Source organism: Physeter macrocephalus, chromosome 9 (genome assembly GCF_002837175.3).
Source record: "Physeter macrocephalus isolate SW-GA chromosome 9, ASM283717v5, whole genome shotgun sequence".
NCBI lineage: Eukaryota > Metazoa > Chordata > Mammalia > Artiodactyla > Physeteridae > Physeter > Physeter macrocephalus.
Genome location: NC_041222.1, coordinates 49,610,650 through 49,628,018, shown reverse-complemented (window position 1 = coordinate 49,628,018; position 17,369 = coordinate 49,610,650). Strand labels below are relative to the sequence as shown.

At 38.4% G+C, this 17,369-nt stretch overlaps 1 protein-coding gene across 5 annotated transcripts in view; it reads right to left on the bottom strand.

The window, feature by feature from the left end:
- The window catches only part of KDM4C (lysine demethylase 4C), a 425,934-nt gene that overhangs the window by 330,500 nt on the left and 78,065 nt on the right, over positions 1 to 17,369 (bottom strand). For 3 of the 5 annotated variants that reach the window (XM_028493976.1, XM_028493977.1, XM_028493978.1), the window contains exons 5-6: positions 15,045 to 15,143; positions 12,421 to 12,614 (exon numbers count right to left, since the gene is read on the bottom strand). In XM_028493976.1, the coding sequence (XP_028349777.1) occupies positions 12,421 to 12,614; positions 15,045 to 15,143 (293 nt within the window). Of the gene's footprint in view, positions 1 to 12,420; positions 12,615 to 15,044; positions 15,144 to 16,265; positions 16,510 to 17,369 lie in introns of those variants that run through there. The other 2 variants (XM_028493980.2, XM_024126758.2) reach the window with 2 other exon arrangements.

The window sequence follows — 17,369 nt, the reverse complement described above, 5'->3', positions numbered from 1 at the left end:
TGTGGGACCTTCCCGGACCGGGGCACGAACCCGTGTCCCCTGCATCGGCGGGCGGACTCTCAACCACTGCGCCACCAGGGAAGCCCAAGGAGGTGTCTCTTAAACACCAGTCCTGAAAACAGAAGCTGCGCGTCTCTAACTATGACCCGGAGGACAAGGTGTTTGAACTGAGGCTCTACAGGGACACCATATAAAAAGCCCCTGAGGAAATGAATTCAGCCAGAGCTTGGCCTCACCCTTATGCCACCTGTGGCCCATTTCCGGACACAGCAATTAGATGGAAAAATAAAAGTTTAGCAGCCACATCTGTAGACAATCATAAGTAAGGCAACTGCAGCAAGAAAAAAGGTATTATAAATTATTAGTTGATATCACCCATAAACAACACAAAAGAAATCTTTACGTCTTAATACTGACCTCTGCAAAATACTCAACAGATAACATATCCAGTAGCAAAGTGATTTTTCAAGTACTAGATGATCAAATGACTGATCTTCTGTTTTCTGTGGCACCCCCAGGGCCCCAGGGTTTCCTGAGGGTACCTCAAGGAAGGAGTTGGTAAGGGAGAGGGTCCCACCAAACACATTTCAGCCAGGTCAGCTCTGCCTTTACTTTCAATTTTATATAAATTGCCCTTCTGAAGAAATTTTCAAATGGAAAGTTTGAGAACGTCTGTGCCAGGCCAGTGTTTTCCAAAGTGAGGACCCATCACAGAAAATTTTTTTCTGGTTTATGCATGAATATTCTGTGTAAGATATGAATTCATGTAAGATTTGGATTCCAATAAAATTTTGCTAAGAACAAGTGTTCTGGCTTCCCTGGTGGCGCAGTGGTTGAGAGTCCGCCTGCCCATGCAGGGGACACGGATTCGTGCCCCGGTCCGGGAAGATCAGAACAAGTGTTCTGCTACTGCTAGAAAATAAAGGGGAGGGTGGGGGTACCAAAAGCTATATTTCTAAACTGTAAGTTTCATGAAGACCATTCTGTCCTATTCACCATGGTATCGCTAGCGCCGAGCCCAGTACCTGACTGGTGGGTGGCTCAATGAATATTTAATGAACAAACAGGAAAGAAACAAACAAACAAAACCAAAAGTCACCGAACACAGATGCAATGTTTTACAGGATCAAGCATTAATAAAACAGAAACAAACTGCCACTTCCAGAAGAAGCAAAAATATAGTAACTTCAAAAATTGGTAACAAACAAAAACATGCCCATAAGAAGCTATTTGTCCATATCAAAAATTTTCAAATCCAATATTTTCCCAATGAAAAACAAACTTACCTTATACAGAAATCTTCGGAGGGCAGTATCCTTTCCAAGTGATCATTTATTCAAAGGATAATCATACCATCCATGAATAAGATAAAAGTAGCTTAAAGAGTTCCACTACAATTGGCTTACAGAGTTCTACCACAATTATCTCCAACAAAGTATTGAAGCATTTTCAAGATTTCCTGTGATTGAAGTTTAATCTTCAAGGGAAAACTACCTACACAGCCACTGTACAGTTGGAAACCTCTTTGAAAATTGAGAGGCTTTCAAAAGTGCACATTACACAAAGCAACCAAGCTACCCAAAGACAACTCAAGCAACGTGCAAAAAAACAAACAAAAAATGTATACAGCCTTAAATTTTAAAAAAAGAAGTATTCACTTATATGTGGATTTTTTTTTTTTTAAAAAGATACCAATTCACAGAAAAAGAAATCAGACTTGTGGCTACCAGAGGCCAAAGGTGGGGAAACGCGGAACTGGAGGAACGTGGTCAAAAGGTACAAACCTCCAGTTATAAGATAAATAAGTACTAGGGATGCAATGAACAACATGATGACTATAGCCAACAATGCTGTATGATATATAGAAAAGTTAAGAGAGGTAATCCTATGAGTTCTTATTACAAGAAGAATTTTTTTCTTTTTTTCTCCATTTTCTTTTTATTGTATCTATATGAGAAAATGAATATTAGCTGAACCTACTGTGACCATCATTTCACAATATATGTAAATCAGACCATCATGCTGTATGCTTTAAACTTACACAGTGCTGTATGCCAATTATTTCTCAATAAAATTGGCGGGGGCGGGGAGACAGTAAATAGTCACATGTTTCTGCCAACACCTGACATTCCCTAAATGATGTTAATATTTACTCAGGTGGGCTGAGAGAGGTAACTTATAAGAGCGAAGATGATGACGGCAACCCATCTAATTCAAGCCCTCGTTGATGTATAATGCCTTGCCAAAGAACATTCACTTTTCAAGGAAGATTGTTAAATGGGCTTTTTTTGGTCTCTGATCAGAAGATCATTTCAGAGATCATACAATTGGATGCTATGTCCTCTCAGAAATATGTGTTATAAAATAACATTCCAGAAGCTTCGTGCACGAATCCTTAAATAAAGAAACCACGTATGGAGCCCCCACAAGTAATTAGTCATTTGGAGGAAAGGAAGAAGGGGTGGACACAACATTTGGCTATATTAAATTTGGAGTGTATTGTCTGTGGATTTCTTTTAGGCAAGCTATCAAATCTGTTATTATCGCTGACAATCAAAATATAGTAGAGGGTCTAAAACTTTCTAACAGGTTTTTGTAACTTCTAAAAATTTCCTATACATCAGGTCAATTCTATTCAAGGCATCACACAAGATACATGACTATATTATTTTATAGGCTAATTTTGTAATATTTACCCATAAGAAACCAAAAAGAGTATTATAAAAAAGATCAATAAAGACTGAAAGAAGCATGCCGCACAGCCCCCTGGTGGCCTGGTGGTTAGGATTCAGCACTTTCACTGCAGAGTTCCGGGTTCGATCCCTGGTCGGGGAATAATCCTGCATGCCACAAAGCATGGCCAAAATACAAAAAGTAAAAAAATTAAAAATTAAAATTAAAAAAAAAAGCATGATGCTGTAGATATACAAGTTAGCAGATCCCAAAAAACAAAAGCAGAATCCTGCTTCAATAATTAAACAGGCCTATGAGCAGCCTATGGTGGTGCCTGGCTCGACAAAGCTGCTGTGGTGCTGCCCTCAAGAAGCAGAAAGTCTCCTTGTGGAGACAAGACCAAAACACACAAACCAATGAAAAAAAGAGTTCTGAAAGAACAGGACATAAAAAAATGGTAAAACTGACTATTAGAACAGGACATAATAAAGTGGTAAAACTATTAGATATTGTGACTATTTAAGTCACGAGAAAAGAGAGCAATTTTGGTTCAAGTAGTCAGAAAAAAACTTAACAAATTATAGATTCTTTAGTTTCAAGTCCAGTGTAAAGATTTATTTTTGCCAATTGCCTCTACTTTGGGTAAAAGTTACTGATCAATTGCTAGAAATGCTTTTAATAAGTTAAACAAACATACATTTTAATAACTTTAATATTCTAAATATATATATTCATTCCATCTTAAGGAAACATCCCCACAGGACATCTTTTTAAATCTCACAGAAAATAAGTTAAGAGCCAGTTAAAGTAATTGAATCAGCCTTCCTAAAATTTTTAAGCAAATACTTCAACATTTATTTGGGATTTTCTTTGCCTTATATCTGTAGGAGACATCGAGTTTTATTCCCTTTGTGCAGCATAATTCAGGTAATAGCACTCTCCTTCTTAATGGGGAACAATCTCCTCCAAACACAAACACGTAATTCTAACGGGGGCTGCCATTTTTTGTGCCTCTGCCCTCACTGCCACAGAGGCAGGCCTGTGACCCAAGCCAGGTACCTTCCTACCCTTGGCCTCAGTGATTTAAACAAAAGATTGGCATAGAATCCAAGCCAGGAGATTCCATGGTCCCTCCCCAAATGGGGCAGCTTTCCTTTCTAGTGATACAGGGAGAAATATACGAGCCAGGGAAAAAAATGAAGGCAACATACAAAGAGAAGTGGGGCCCAGGATCCAACACACCCTGGCAACTTCCAAGGGTTCCAGACGTTTCTGACCATTCATGGCTATGTGAGCCAATTAAATTCTTCGTTTTGGCTAAGCTGATTCATAGTGAGTTTATATTTCAAGGAGCCAAGACAATTTCAACAAAACATTCTCGATCCAGAAACATCCAATGCAGACATTATTTTTTAAATGGATTAAAAAAGGTTCCAAATAACATGAGGAAATGCATGAAAATTAAAGTAAAAATTAGTTGACCTGAAATTCTGGAAGAGTAAGGACTGTGTTATAGCCTTCAGAAGTTAGGCTGGTCCCCATCCTAGCAGCTCTTATCTGATAGGTTTGATAGACAAAGCACGCTTAGCTCTCAACAGGAACAGACTTGTTTTTTCCAAAACTTCATTTGAGGGGACTGAAAGTAAGCGTCTAATTGAAGAATCATCACCCATTCCCTAGAGGAAGACAAAATCCTCAAGGTAAAACTCATTCTTTCTAAAATGTGGGGTTTTCCTTCTGATTTCAAGTAGATTTCCAAGGGATATCTAAAGAACAAATCTGAAGCAAACGAAGCTGGGCCAGTGGTCTCTCCCACTCTCAACTCCAATGGTTCCTCCATCCAAATGCCTGCTATCAATTATAACAAGATTAGAATCTAGCCACATTTTACCCTTCTGAAAATCTCTTTTATGCCATAGTTTTGTCCTAAAGTATAAGAGGCTGGTTTCTCTTTTGGTTCTGCAGAAAATCTCATTAAAAGAAAGTTGATGGTATAAACAAGAAAGACAGGCACACTTTCTTCTTGCCTGTTCCTTCACCTTTACTCTTTCCTTTTCTCTTTAAATCTATGAGAAGAGTCAGACAAATAAAAGTTAAAAATCCCAACTGCAAGACTCACTAAGCGCCAGTCTCAGAGTCCTTAGTTTACAAATGTGGCCAAAAGACACCTACCTGAAACATCTGTTGTCTGGATTACCTGAAATGATTTCTTAAAATGATTAGCACAGTTCCTGGCACACATAAAAGGTACACACTAAATGAAATGGAGTCACCAAAGATAAAGAACATACTTCACCATCCTAGTCAAGACCTACACCTTGAAAAGCTGACAAAGAATGAACACATTTGGGATCACAGAAGTAGCATTTATAAATCCATTTGTAAGCCTACCTGCAGAAGTGCAATTAAAAGAAAAAAAAAAGCTGCTTTCCTATATGCTCAAGTCAAAGAATAATTTTTATAAAACAAATATTAAGTAATAAATATTTTCTACAAAGTGCTATCTAAAAGGCAATATTAAACAGTCTGAAAAGGAGGAAGAGAAATACGGAGGAAAAAGATAAGTTAAGCAACATAATTTGTGAACTGCTATATCTGCCACAGTAATTAGCAAGGCTAACAGCACTAATGCTTGTTTTCCATGAACTACATAGTATATATATTTGCATTAACCTTCTGATTTTTCCCTAAGAGTTACGGATTTGATTCAGCAATCTCTTTTCATTTAAAGGGTTTTCTGGGGTTCTTGTAGGTGGTGATGGTGGTGGCTTTAAGTGAAAGAGTAGCAACAAGGAAATAGGCATCCTGAAGGAATTTACAAGCCCCTGCTATGCTTATCAGGGGTATCAAAAGTACTTAATTAATATGTTTAGATTTCCTGTATGAGAACCCACAGTCGCCAATCAGTTAGTGAAAAGGCATTACATCTCATCACTTCAGGGAAATGAGTGAGATTTATTTTCAAAATCACAAACACTAGACTTCACTGACTTTCCTTAAAAAACTCGGTGCTGGGCAGGGGTCTTCGGGACTCACTGTTTGGACTGCAGGTATGTGTGTGTGCACCAGTGTGGTTGTGTTTATCTGCAAGTCAGGCTCAGGTCTACCTAAAATATTATCCATCTGATCAGTAAAAATTTTTGCTCCCTGTTATCTCTGCACTCTCTTTCTTCCTACAAATACAGCTAGCAGCTCAGTACAAAATTAATACCATATTTCTGGGGTATAGTTCTAATTTTTTAAACCTTTTTAAATAATATTATCTCAAAATATATACATAGATATGCCTAGAAGTGATCAAAATAACTTATGCAATTAATTTTATTAATACTTCAATTAATAATATTTATAAAAGTCTATTTGTCTTTGTTTTATTTTTATTTTATATTGGAGTATAGTTGATTTACAATACTGTGCCAGTTTCAGGTGCACAGCAAAGTGATTCAGCCATACATATACACATCTCTCTTCTTTTTCATATTCTTCTCCCATATAGGTTATTACAGAACATTGAGTAGAGTTCCCTATGCTACACAGTAGGTATTTTGCTTATTTAGAGGTCAAATTTCTCTGGGAAGAATAATTAAAACCAGAAGCAAACCACTGTTAATTCCAAGAGTATTTTTTCTATACAAACCATCAGGATACAGCTTTTACCGTTATTCAATTAGTCTTAACATTTCCAATTAGAATACATTAATGAGTCTAAACTTACTAAACAGTAAGTCAACAACAGGAGTTAGTACTGTATGTTGTTAATTCAATGTATCATTAAATAGTATCAAGCTGTCCAATCCCTAAAGTAACATTCCACTCCGGGAGTTTAAAGGAAAAAACCTCAATAAGGAATTCCTTCAGTAAGACCATTCATTGAACAAATACTTATTGAGTACCCACTGTGTGCCAAGCTCATGCCAGATACCATTGTAGGCACTGGAGACACGCTAGTGAGCCAGACAGTGAGGGTCCCCCTTTCTGGGAGCTCACACTGTAATGGAGAAGATGTACAACAAATAAGCTCAGGTCAACTCGATGACATATAATTCATTTGTTCTTTTAAAAAGACAGCCCTGAATTCTAAAATTCAGCAATAATCAAATATTTATTTATAAGTAAAGAGCTCCTTCTCTACCCCAGGAAGAAAGGAAAAGGAAAAACAGCAAGAAGGGGTAGGGGTGAGATGGGAGGGAGTGAATGAATGGGGGGTGGTAGGGAGAAAAGAAGGGACAGGCTGAGACAGACACCCAATGCGAGAATCCGCTCTCGGGCTTGAACCCTGCTTCTAGCTTAACGCGATTATACACACTGCCAAATATTCTTTTGCTTAAATTGGGTTTCTGTCATTTAGAACAAAGAATCCTTATTAATACAGAATCTATAAGGTCTTATACATAAGACATGCAATATATATTTGTTAAGTAAACGTATGAAATGTTAACATCCATTGAGCACTTATGATATGCCAGTAGCTGTGGTATATGCTTTGTATTTTATTTAACCCACGCAACTACTTTACAGGGTGGGCATCAAACCATGTGAGTGTTTTAGGAGAGAAAATGGAGGCATGGGGGTTATGTAATAATTGTCCTGGGTGATATACTAAGTAAAAAAGCAATGCCAGAACTCAAAACACAAGACTCTGGTGCAAAAACCTGTGCTCTTAAATATTACATAGCACTAAACAAATCAATCTAAAGAAAAGCATGGAACTAAGTTTATATTATACTGAATAATCTGACACTTTCTTATTGCTACATTTAACAAAATCGCACAGCTTACTGAATAAAATTTAGCCAAGTCCAAAATGCTGCAGCCCATCCTTAACTTTTCTAAAAAACATCCAGGAGAAACTTCTTGCCTGATTTTGGACCTTTCATAGCTTAAGACATGTCCTCTTAAACCTTACCTTTCTCATTCTCTACATAGCACTAAATCTGAAACTTATTCATTATGCTTGGACATGATCTCAGAAAGAAAGATTCAAGGCACCACCTAAATTCTATTTCCCCAGCAATTAACCACTACCACATGATGCTTGGGAAAGAAAATTATATTTTGCTTATCCTTGAAACTCCCACTCTATCATATACAGAAATACATCATGCCAAGTTCAGGCTTTAAGTAATTACTATGACCAAAAAATTATTTATTTTTATAATGTTATTAAGACAATAGTAATTATGAATATTTGTATAGTTCTTTACACTTTACAAAACACTTGTATACACAGTATATCCCTGGACCCTCCTAGAAATCCTATTAAGTAGACAGAGAATAAATCATGCCTCCATTTGGCAGTTAAAGAAATTCATGATGAAAGGAGTACGGTGATTTGCCCTAAGTCATTCAGCTGGTAAGTGACAGATTGGGATTTTAAAACAGGTCTTCTGGCTCCAAAGTCAATATTAATTCCCAGAAAATAAATATGTTACCACTGACTGCCAAAGAAGTTTTCTATCTGCCTACTTCAAGCTTTCTTTTTTCCTTAAACCTTCATGCCAGAAATGTTTAAATAAATCATTAGCTCCTCTAAAGTCTCTTCAGTACGAACCCGTGTTTATGAACACTTAACTCAGCAAAATCTGCTACATGTTGTGCAGAGAAAAGCATGTTTCACGGTTTCTACCTGGAGCCAGGCCTATCAGCAGCTACTCAGAAATCTCTGGAAACCTGGTGCTCTTAACAGTTACATTTGAGACAAGAATCTTTTTTTTTTTTTTTTTAACATCTTTATTGGAGTATAACTGTTTTACAATAGCGTGTTAGTTTCTCCTTTACAACAAAGTGAATCAGTTATACATATACATATGTCCCCATATCTCTTCCCTCTTGCATCACCCTCCCTCCCACCCTCCCTATCCCACCCCTCTAGGTGGTCACAAAGCACAGAGCTGATCTCCCTGTGCCATGCGGCTGCTTCCCACTAGCTATCTAATTTACATTGAGACAAGAGTCTTTATAGAACATTTTATATATTATCTTGTCTGCCCTTGAACAGACTGATCCAAAACAATTTAAAACTCTCTTGATTCAAAATGAGAATTACTTACAGAGCATCAATCCTATAGCCAGGCCCTGTGTTAAGTGCTGATGATTCAAAGGCAAACACAGCCCCGAACTTCAAAGCAGGCACAGGAAAGGGCCAGCAGGGGTGGTCACAACCCCTTGAAAGGTGCAAAAGGCAGATGTCTAAGGTGGGGCAACGCATGATCCAGGAAGCCTTCAGGCAAAAATCTATGGAATACTCGGGCAGAGGACAGTAGTGCAGTCATGGAAGTAAGGAGAGAATCGTAGGCAGTCTCTGCAATAATCGTACCCAGAACTTGGTGCCAGAGAGAACTGAAGAAGAGAAGGAAGTTGAAATTAAATGCCAGCCTATAAGACCAGAGAGGAGGAAGACACACTGCCAGGGCCAGAGATGTTAAGCATGAGAGAGGGCACCCCTGGAGAAGAGTAAAGGTAACTCAACAAGCAGAGGACACCAGGGACTTCCCTGGCAGTCCAGGGGTTAGGACTCCACGCTTCCATGGCAGGGAGCACGGGTTCGAGGAACTAAGATTCTGCAAGCCTTGCGGAGCGGCAAAAAAACAAGCAAACGAACAAGGAGAGGACACCAGAAAAGGAAACCAGTACAGGCATGCGCGCACACACACGCAGAACCTTACGTCACCTTGTCATCCTCTCATTTTGTAGATTAGGTAAAAATAGTCCAATAGTTCTGATCACACATTACAAAATTAGAGCACTGGAGAGCATCTTGGTTAGTCTTGTCATTTTGTGAGTGAGGAAACTGGTCACAGAAGTACAGTTCTTTGCCCAAAGCCACACACATTGGTAGCAGAGTAAGGACTAGAGCCCTGGTCACTGCTCCCTTGAGTCTGAGTCTGCCACACACATTTCAGTGTTTACATGAATTTGTATTGCTTCTACCACCTTTCAAAGGTTACTTCAAATATATTATGATGACTACTGAACTGAATTTTAATGATAATAAAGTTTACCTCAAAATATATATATTAGCTGCGCTAATATAATTGTTCATAAATCTACTGGGAAATATCCTTAGAGTCATTTATATCACTCTTTTCCTACACTAGTCATCCTAGTAAATGGAATGTAGATTAACTGTCATAATTCACTGCTATGTTTTATTTTTTTATCATTATAAATAATGGCCAAGGTTAAAGATAATAGTGATATTATAAATCTACTCTTAATGAATATAATGGAGTCTATATACTTAAAAACTAATAGAGTAACTAAATACAGAAAATATAAATACATTCCAGAAAGAAAAAAATACTTTGGAATCCAGCGTACTCATTCTCACTCATAAACAGTGGTGCTCTCTCCCAAAGACACAAGACTCTATAATCAGTCTTATCCCAGACAGAATATTCTCCTCGTGTCCTCTGTAGGACACGACAATCCTTGTCCAGGGTCGGGGGGGAATCACCTTTCTTAATATGAAAGTAGAGACTTCATGTCAACTCCTCCAATACTAAAACCTCAAATTAATGTCCTAGGCATTGTCATGAATTTCTCCAAACCTACAGGAAAGTTTTGCCACTAACTAACTTTTCAGATTTTTTTTTTTTTTTTTTTTTTTTTTGGCTGCACCACACGTCTTGCAGGATCTTAGTTCCCTGACCGACCGGGGATCCAACCCGTGCCCCCTACAGTGGAAGCACAGAGTCCTAACCACTGGACTGCTGAGGAATTCCCTAACTTTTCATATTTCTTAAGGGAAGTATAGTATATAGTTGCCTATATACTAGATTTCACCAAGATGTTGAATCTACCAATTTCACATAATTTTATCCACAACAAAAGAGAGGATCGGAAAGACCATGGGGATAACTATGCAGCTAAAAAACTGCCCAGGAGCCTACACATCGTTTAAAATATTTCTCTGAGTCTCTCAAAGCCACGTCCCAAAAGTACTAAAGGATGACACTCCAACAGACTGTACAATGGGTGCTGAGGAAATATGACAGGCTCACAGGTTCTAAAGTTTGTGCTCACAGCTGGTCCTCGACAAACACCTTGTAAGGAATTATTTCTTTGCCCCATTCTGTCACCAAAGCCTTTCTTGGTCCTAGGCCACCTATTAACAATGTTTACATTTTATTTATTCCATTAAGAGAGCAGAATGCTTAGAATTTATCAAACAAAATGTGTAAGTAAAACACTTAAAAATAAGTTACACAGCTTCTCACTAACTTTTTTCAGATCCTAAAACTCCATAGCAAACCAGAAAATACCTGGATTTCTCTTCTATGTCCTAGGAGCTTTGCCCTTGCTCCTAAAGCTTTCCTGCTGATTAAATGTCATTTTTGATCATTATGAACTTTTGCTATATTTGAATTTGCTGGAGAAAGCTTACAACTTCACACTTCGCCAAATGATAAAACCTCAAGGGCAACTAATGGCAAGATGGGAATAGAAATTATACACTGTACTCAACACCTGATCAGCAGGAGAACTTGAAAAGAGGCCATTATCTTTAAACTGGAGGCAAGAAAGCTACTGGGCTAACACAAGCACCTGAAGAGCATCCTATCCTGTTCCAGCAGAATACCAGCAGAAACATTGTATTTCCTGGCTTGTCAAGTAGATACTTCATATGCTTCTGTCTCTGAATTATTCTGCATGTATGTGTACTTTACAAAATACAACTGATATTGAAACTCTCTTAAGACTAAAACCCACAAAAACAAGTTCAAACGTGAAACTGGCTGACCACAAAGGACTCCAGGGTGATTGACAGACTAATAATTACAAATGTGTAATTATTTGATGCATCACATATGATGCATTCTACAGAGCAATAAATCTTAAAATCGTTGCTCAGAAAGATGAGGAAAGAGGCTCACAAACACAGGAAATTCCAAGTTAAGAACACATATTCACATTAACTTATTCTTTTCCCCACATCCATCATCCAAAGAGCGATAACAGGCCTCCTGATTCATCCCTCCTCTCCCCCTAGCCACCACATACTAAATGGAACTTGTCATTTATTCAGAGGGGACTAGACCAGAAAATCATTAGGATTACTTGATACTCTACATCCAGGAAGTCGATTTTCACTCCTAACTGCTGCCCGCATACCTTCCAGCAAATCTCAGAGAAGTAAAGATGCCAAACAAATTCTCTTTTTTTTTAAATTTATTTATTTTTGGCAGCGTTGGGTCTTCATTGATGCGCACGGGCTTTCTCTAGTTGCGGTGAGCAGGGGCTACTCTTCATTGCAGTGCGTGGGCTTCAGTAGTTGTGGCTCGCAGGCTCCAGAGCGCAGGCTCAGTAGCTGTGGCTCGCGGGCTCTAGAACGCAAGCTCAGTAGTTGTGGCGCACGGGCTTAGATGCTCCGCGGCATGTGGGATCTTCCCAGACCAGAGATCGAACCCGTGTCCCCTGCACTGGCAGGAGGATTCTTAACCACTGCGCCACCAGGGAAGTCCCAAACAAATTCTTCGAGACTAAATACCTATCAATCCATGGCCCACAAAAGTGGTCTACAGGCAATTTTAGATATACAAGTCACCATTAGCTTTATGGTTTTGAGCAAAACCCTAGGCAGAGTGGAAGACTCTGTAATAATTAATTGTTACAGTCAAAAAAACTTTCTTACAGCTCATATAAATCTGAATCCACCAGATAAATGGGAAAAATTCATCTTCAATGGGTTCATATTGCCCAAATTTCAAAACTCCAAAGCAAATGAATATTAAACATGTAACTTACCAAGACTTGGGCTCTCCAAAGTGGAGATAATTAATGCTGTAGAGGTCCATATCCTCGGTGTGCCACGCAAATGTGGTTTTCCACATGCCAAAATAGAGATAAGGAGTATTTACACCCTCAATAGAAATACCGCACTCTTCCTCAACCACATCCAAGACCGTGTTTAGGTGGGCTATGTTCCATTCATCCACACCCTAGAATCAGGGGAGAGAGATGAAAAAAAAAAAAGCAAACATTAATAAACTCATAAAGATAACATTTACTGCTTAAACCATCATCTGCCAAAATTATTACACTGTGTATTTTAATTCACTTAGAAATTTTTTAAAAAGCAACAATTATCCAAGGTATGCGTGCGCGCACACACACACACACACACACACACACACACACATTTATACAGATCCATGATTAATTATCCAAGATTACTACCAACGTAATATGGCTCTATATAAACATTAGTATAAAATTGTACCAAACGACAGAGAATTAAGGCCCCACTCCCCATTTGCTGTTAGTAAGAAAAATCATTGATTCAAAGCATATTATCTGGAGCATGCTTTCCATCATTGGCACACCATTTAGTTTTGGGGGTTTCCTGGTTTTTAGCTTGCTTGTTTATTTGTACATTACTTAAGAAGTCATATTAAACATCAGACATCATCATTTTTTAAAAAGCAACAATTATCCAAGGTATGCGTGCGCGCACACACACACACACACACACACACACACACATTTATACAGATCCATGATTAATTATCCAAGATTACTACCAACGTAATATGGCTCTATATAAACATTAGTATAAAATTGTACCAAACGACAGAGAATTAAGGCCCCACTCCCCATTTGCTGTTAGTAAGAAAAATCATTGATTCAAAGCATATTATCTGGAGCATGCTTTCCATCATTGGCACACCATTTAGTTTTGGGGGTTTCCTGGTTTTTAGCTTGCTTGTTTATTTGTACATTACTTAAGAAGTCATATTAAACATCAGACATCATCTCAAGATACCACTAACAAAATATATCTTCTGTCATCCCTCTCTCATCCCCACCCACTTCAATTTTGGCATGTGATACATCATTTCCTGAAAATTCAATTCTAATTATTGGGAAAATTCTTAGCACTATTCTAAGCCACAGACCATTATGCTTTTACTGCTTCTTCAACTAAACATTAGCCTCTTATGTTGATGGGAAATTTTAAACAAAGAATAACTGCTAAAAATACTTAACCAAACTCTGGCAAAATTGCTGGAATAATGTAGTTTTATAACAGTAACCCAACATGGCTGGGGATAGAAAGAGACAGAAAAGTCTGAGTCACTGATATAAAAGTTAAAGTGGCAGGAAAAGATTCCAGTTTTATTAAAACTTACCAATCTCTTATTAATTCACTGTAATTCACAACTGCTTACCATTTTTACCAACTATATATCTTTCCCATATACTTTTCTAATAATCAAATTCTAAATATCAGAGATTAGGTCCATTTTTACACAATCATGAGGAAATGGCAATGTCTTTAAAACTAGTTCAACCTCTTCATGGTGCTATTAAAGAGGGACATTAAATTTATTTATGTATACCCAAAAGGCCTTCCCCAATAACTATGCCAACGGCCTCACAGACAACCATATCTAATAGTTCCCTTATGCACTAAGAACTTTCAGGGCTGTTCTGTTTTCATTCTGGTCTTTAGATGACAATATAATCAGTGTCCTGATCTTACTTCCTTGAGCTTTTGGGTCAGGAAAATTGTTGATGGGGCAGTTAATGAAGTTCTGCCTCAGGTAATATAATTGAAAGTGCCAGGGGAAATAATTTAATTCCCAAATTCCCCAAGGTAGCCACTCTATCTACAACTTAAACCCCACAGTAGGAAGTTTGCTGTTTGGAAATTGTTCAAAGTAAGTATCCTTTTAGAGAAGATCCTAGGTTCCAACTTACAAGACCTCATAAAAGTTCAATCAAATCATGTAAAATATTTTATCTTACTCTATTAATAGTGATGCAATCTCTTAACTCTAGTCCAATCAGACTTCAGTCCAATCACTCTAATAATAGAGTCCTATTTAAAAGTCATTACTGAGGCAATGAATATGAAGTAATAAATGAGCACCATATTATAGGAATCATTTTTAAACTGAATGAGCTTGCAAATTTAAGAACAAACCATCCCTCTGAAATTCCTACATTTGGAGAAGTCTTATCTTTGTTTCTGACTGATACTATCTTTCAGAAACAACTGAGGCTGAATCCCTTGACATGCCTAAACCTGTGGGTCTAAAGGGATGAGGGAAGAGAAGAATGAGTGATGGCAAAAAGACCCAGATTATGGCTCCAGCTCTGCCACTGCCCAGGGCAAAAATCACCGAGATTTTCTGAGCTTCTAGTCTTTGTTCGTGAAAGCCTGAGGGCTACACTACCCTCCCAGAGCTGTTCAGAGTACTGAATAGGCTGAAGGACATAAAACCTTTGGAAAAATAAAATTTACTATGTCTTAGAACTGATTACATAAATGTCTCCACTATTCTCTAGTAAATCTTACTGGAAAGCCTCTACCAAAACAAAAGCCAAAGACATGATAAGTGATAATAAAGTCCTATGAAACTTACTATTGAAATTCTCCCCATTAATGGGCAAATAATATGTCTGCAGCAGTTTCTTCTGGGCAAGGCCAAGGTTGCCATGATGTTAAAACTTAATTTCTTTTGCTAAAATAAAAAGTCATATAATTTTAATAAAAGAGGTTATTAAAATATTAAGAAAAACTGGTATAACAGAGGCTGAGAATAAATCTTACTATTTCCAAATTCCTTCTCCAATTTCTGCTCTCTACTATTGATTGAACTGGCTAGCTGCCTCCAAGGACAGGTTCTACTCAAACTCTGAAGAGCACCAGGTCTCCTTCAGAGATTCAGACAAGGAGTACACCGCATTTGTCATTTAGGAGAAGTGTGATACCACAGTCTACCTCACTACTCTACACATACATATACACTACATCTATTCAAAACAATCCTGTAACACAGGTAACATTATACACAAAGGAACAAATGGAAAAAACAGTGCTCCTAGAATAGTGGAAGGCAAAGATAAACCTAAATCTACCTGACTCTAGGCTTTCACTTATAAACTCTATGCTTCCAGTTCTGACCATGTTAAATACAGCATATCATCCTTTTCTCTCAGCATCAATTATCAACAAAGATCCAAGGAGCTAAAATTTAGGACAGGCAAACATATAAAGCTGCTACATTCTTCCCAACCAGGCATACAGCCGCCCTACACAAACACTGGCAAAGCCTATACGAAAAGCTGCTTCACTTGGGAGTTGGTGATAGAATTTAGTGTAAAAGTAGCCTCCAGAAAGACCCCAGCTACAAACAAGCCCCACAATGACAGGTCGAAATTTGCCAAACCATTCAAAGCTTAAAGCCGTCAAGTCTCTGCAGAAAGTCTGCACACCAGCCCAAGTTCATAGACAAATGCCTCTTCCCAGATCCCATCCCTTCATATAAAGCTCTTCTACACAATGTTCAGCAGATGCTTGAGTAATATCTGTAACTCACCTGACCTCCAATGGGCAGACGTTTCCTCCCTGGTCCCACCCCTCCCTGCACCCCAATAACCCAGTGCATTCTAAGCCTGCCTTGCCGTGTTTGTCTATGTAGCCTGTATCTGCCTGGTTTTCTGAAATAATTCACCATTGGACCATAATTTGTACACATATGTGTAAAAGAGAAGTTTATCAAGGATCTTTCCTTTCAATCTCTGTATCATCAGCCTATCAAGAATCAGATGGCAATTTGAAAGAACTCCTAAATTTTCATTACCATAGGCACTCAGGAGCTGCTTGAGGACCAGGCTTTGGACTTCAGACTTCACAGAGGAAGTAAGTACCCCCAAACTGGCATCAGCATGAACGATGCATCTATAAACCTATGCAGAAAGACTGTGCCAAGTTTGAGTTCACGCCCTTGAGCTCTGGGCCTGGGTGCCTGAACACAGGCCACATCCAGGCCAGGAGCACCTTCTTCTCGGGACTCTGAGCATCTGGGATTCCCGCTTTAGTGACCGCGCTCAATCACTGGGAGACTGAAGGAGGAAAGGGCAGCAACATGACACATTAGAAAACTTACCAATAAGGAGTCATTCCCACCTAATACACAGAAATAATGCAAAAATCAGAGCAAACCAATTCTTCCCAAAATAACCTTCTGATGAACATTACTCCTACAAGAGGCTGTGGTCAAAACACTTGGGCATCCTTTTCTCCTCCTCTTACAAAGTCACAGTGCCAACAGGCACTCCGAAGGTTCTGAGAGGCCATGCTATAAGGAAGCCTGTTTAACTTTGCTTAATTCCACTTTTCCCAGATGTGATTTGACCAGGGGACCTTGTTTACGTAAGACATTACTATCTTTCCTCAACAATGTCAATATCCAAACCACATGTTTCTCCTCCCTGCCCACCCGCCCTGCCCCGACTCCTGCCATCATCCTCAGCACCTTCAACGTTATCCCCACGGGGCTCTTTCCAAACAATGCTCTGAGCCTCCATCTCTCTAAAGCTTCATTGCCACACACCCAGCTCTAAGCTGGACTCAAAGTGACCAGCAATAATTTCTGAAATCTATAAATTTATGGGGAAAAACATCATTTCATTAGAAAATCCAATTATTAAAAAAAGAAGATCCACCTCCTAGGTACTGTAAAACTCTGAGAAAATACTAAAAGAAATTAGTAAAGATTCTAACTAAAGTTTTCAGGTACTTTTATTTAGTATTGTTTAAAAGATTATACTTTCTTCATTTGGCTCTAACCATCACTTTCTATGACCCTTAATGCAGTCCAGCCAACACCTACTGTGTACTGTGATCCAAACAAAAGACCATCCACCCAATTTCCACTTACTTTAAAGCTAGGCTAATGTAAATT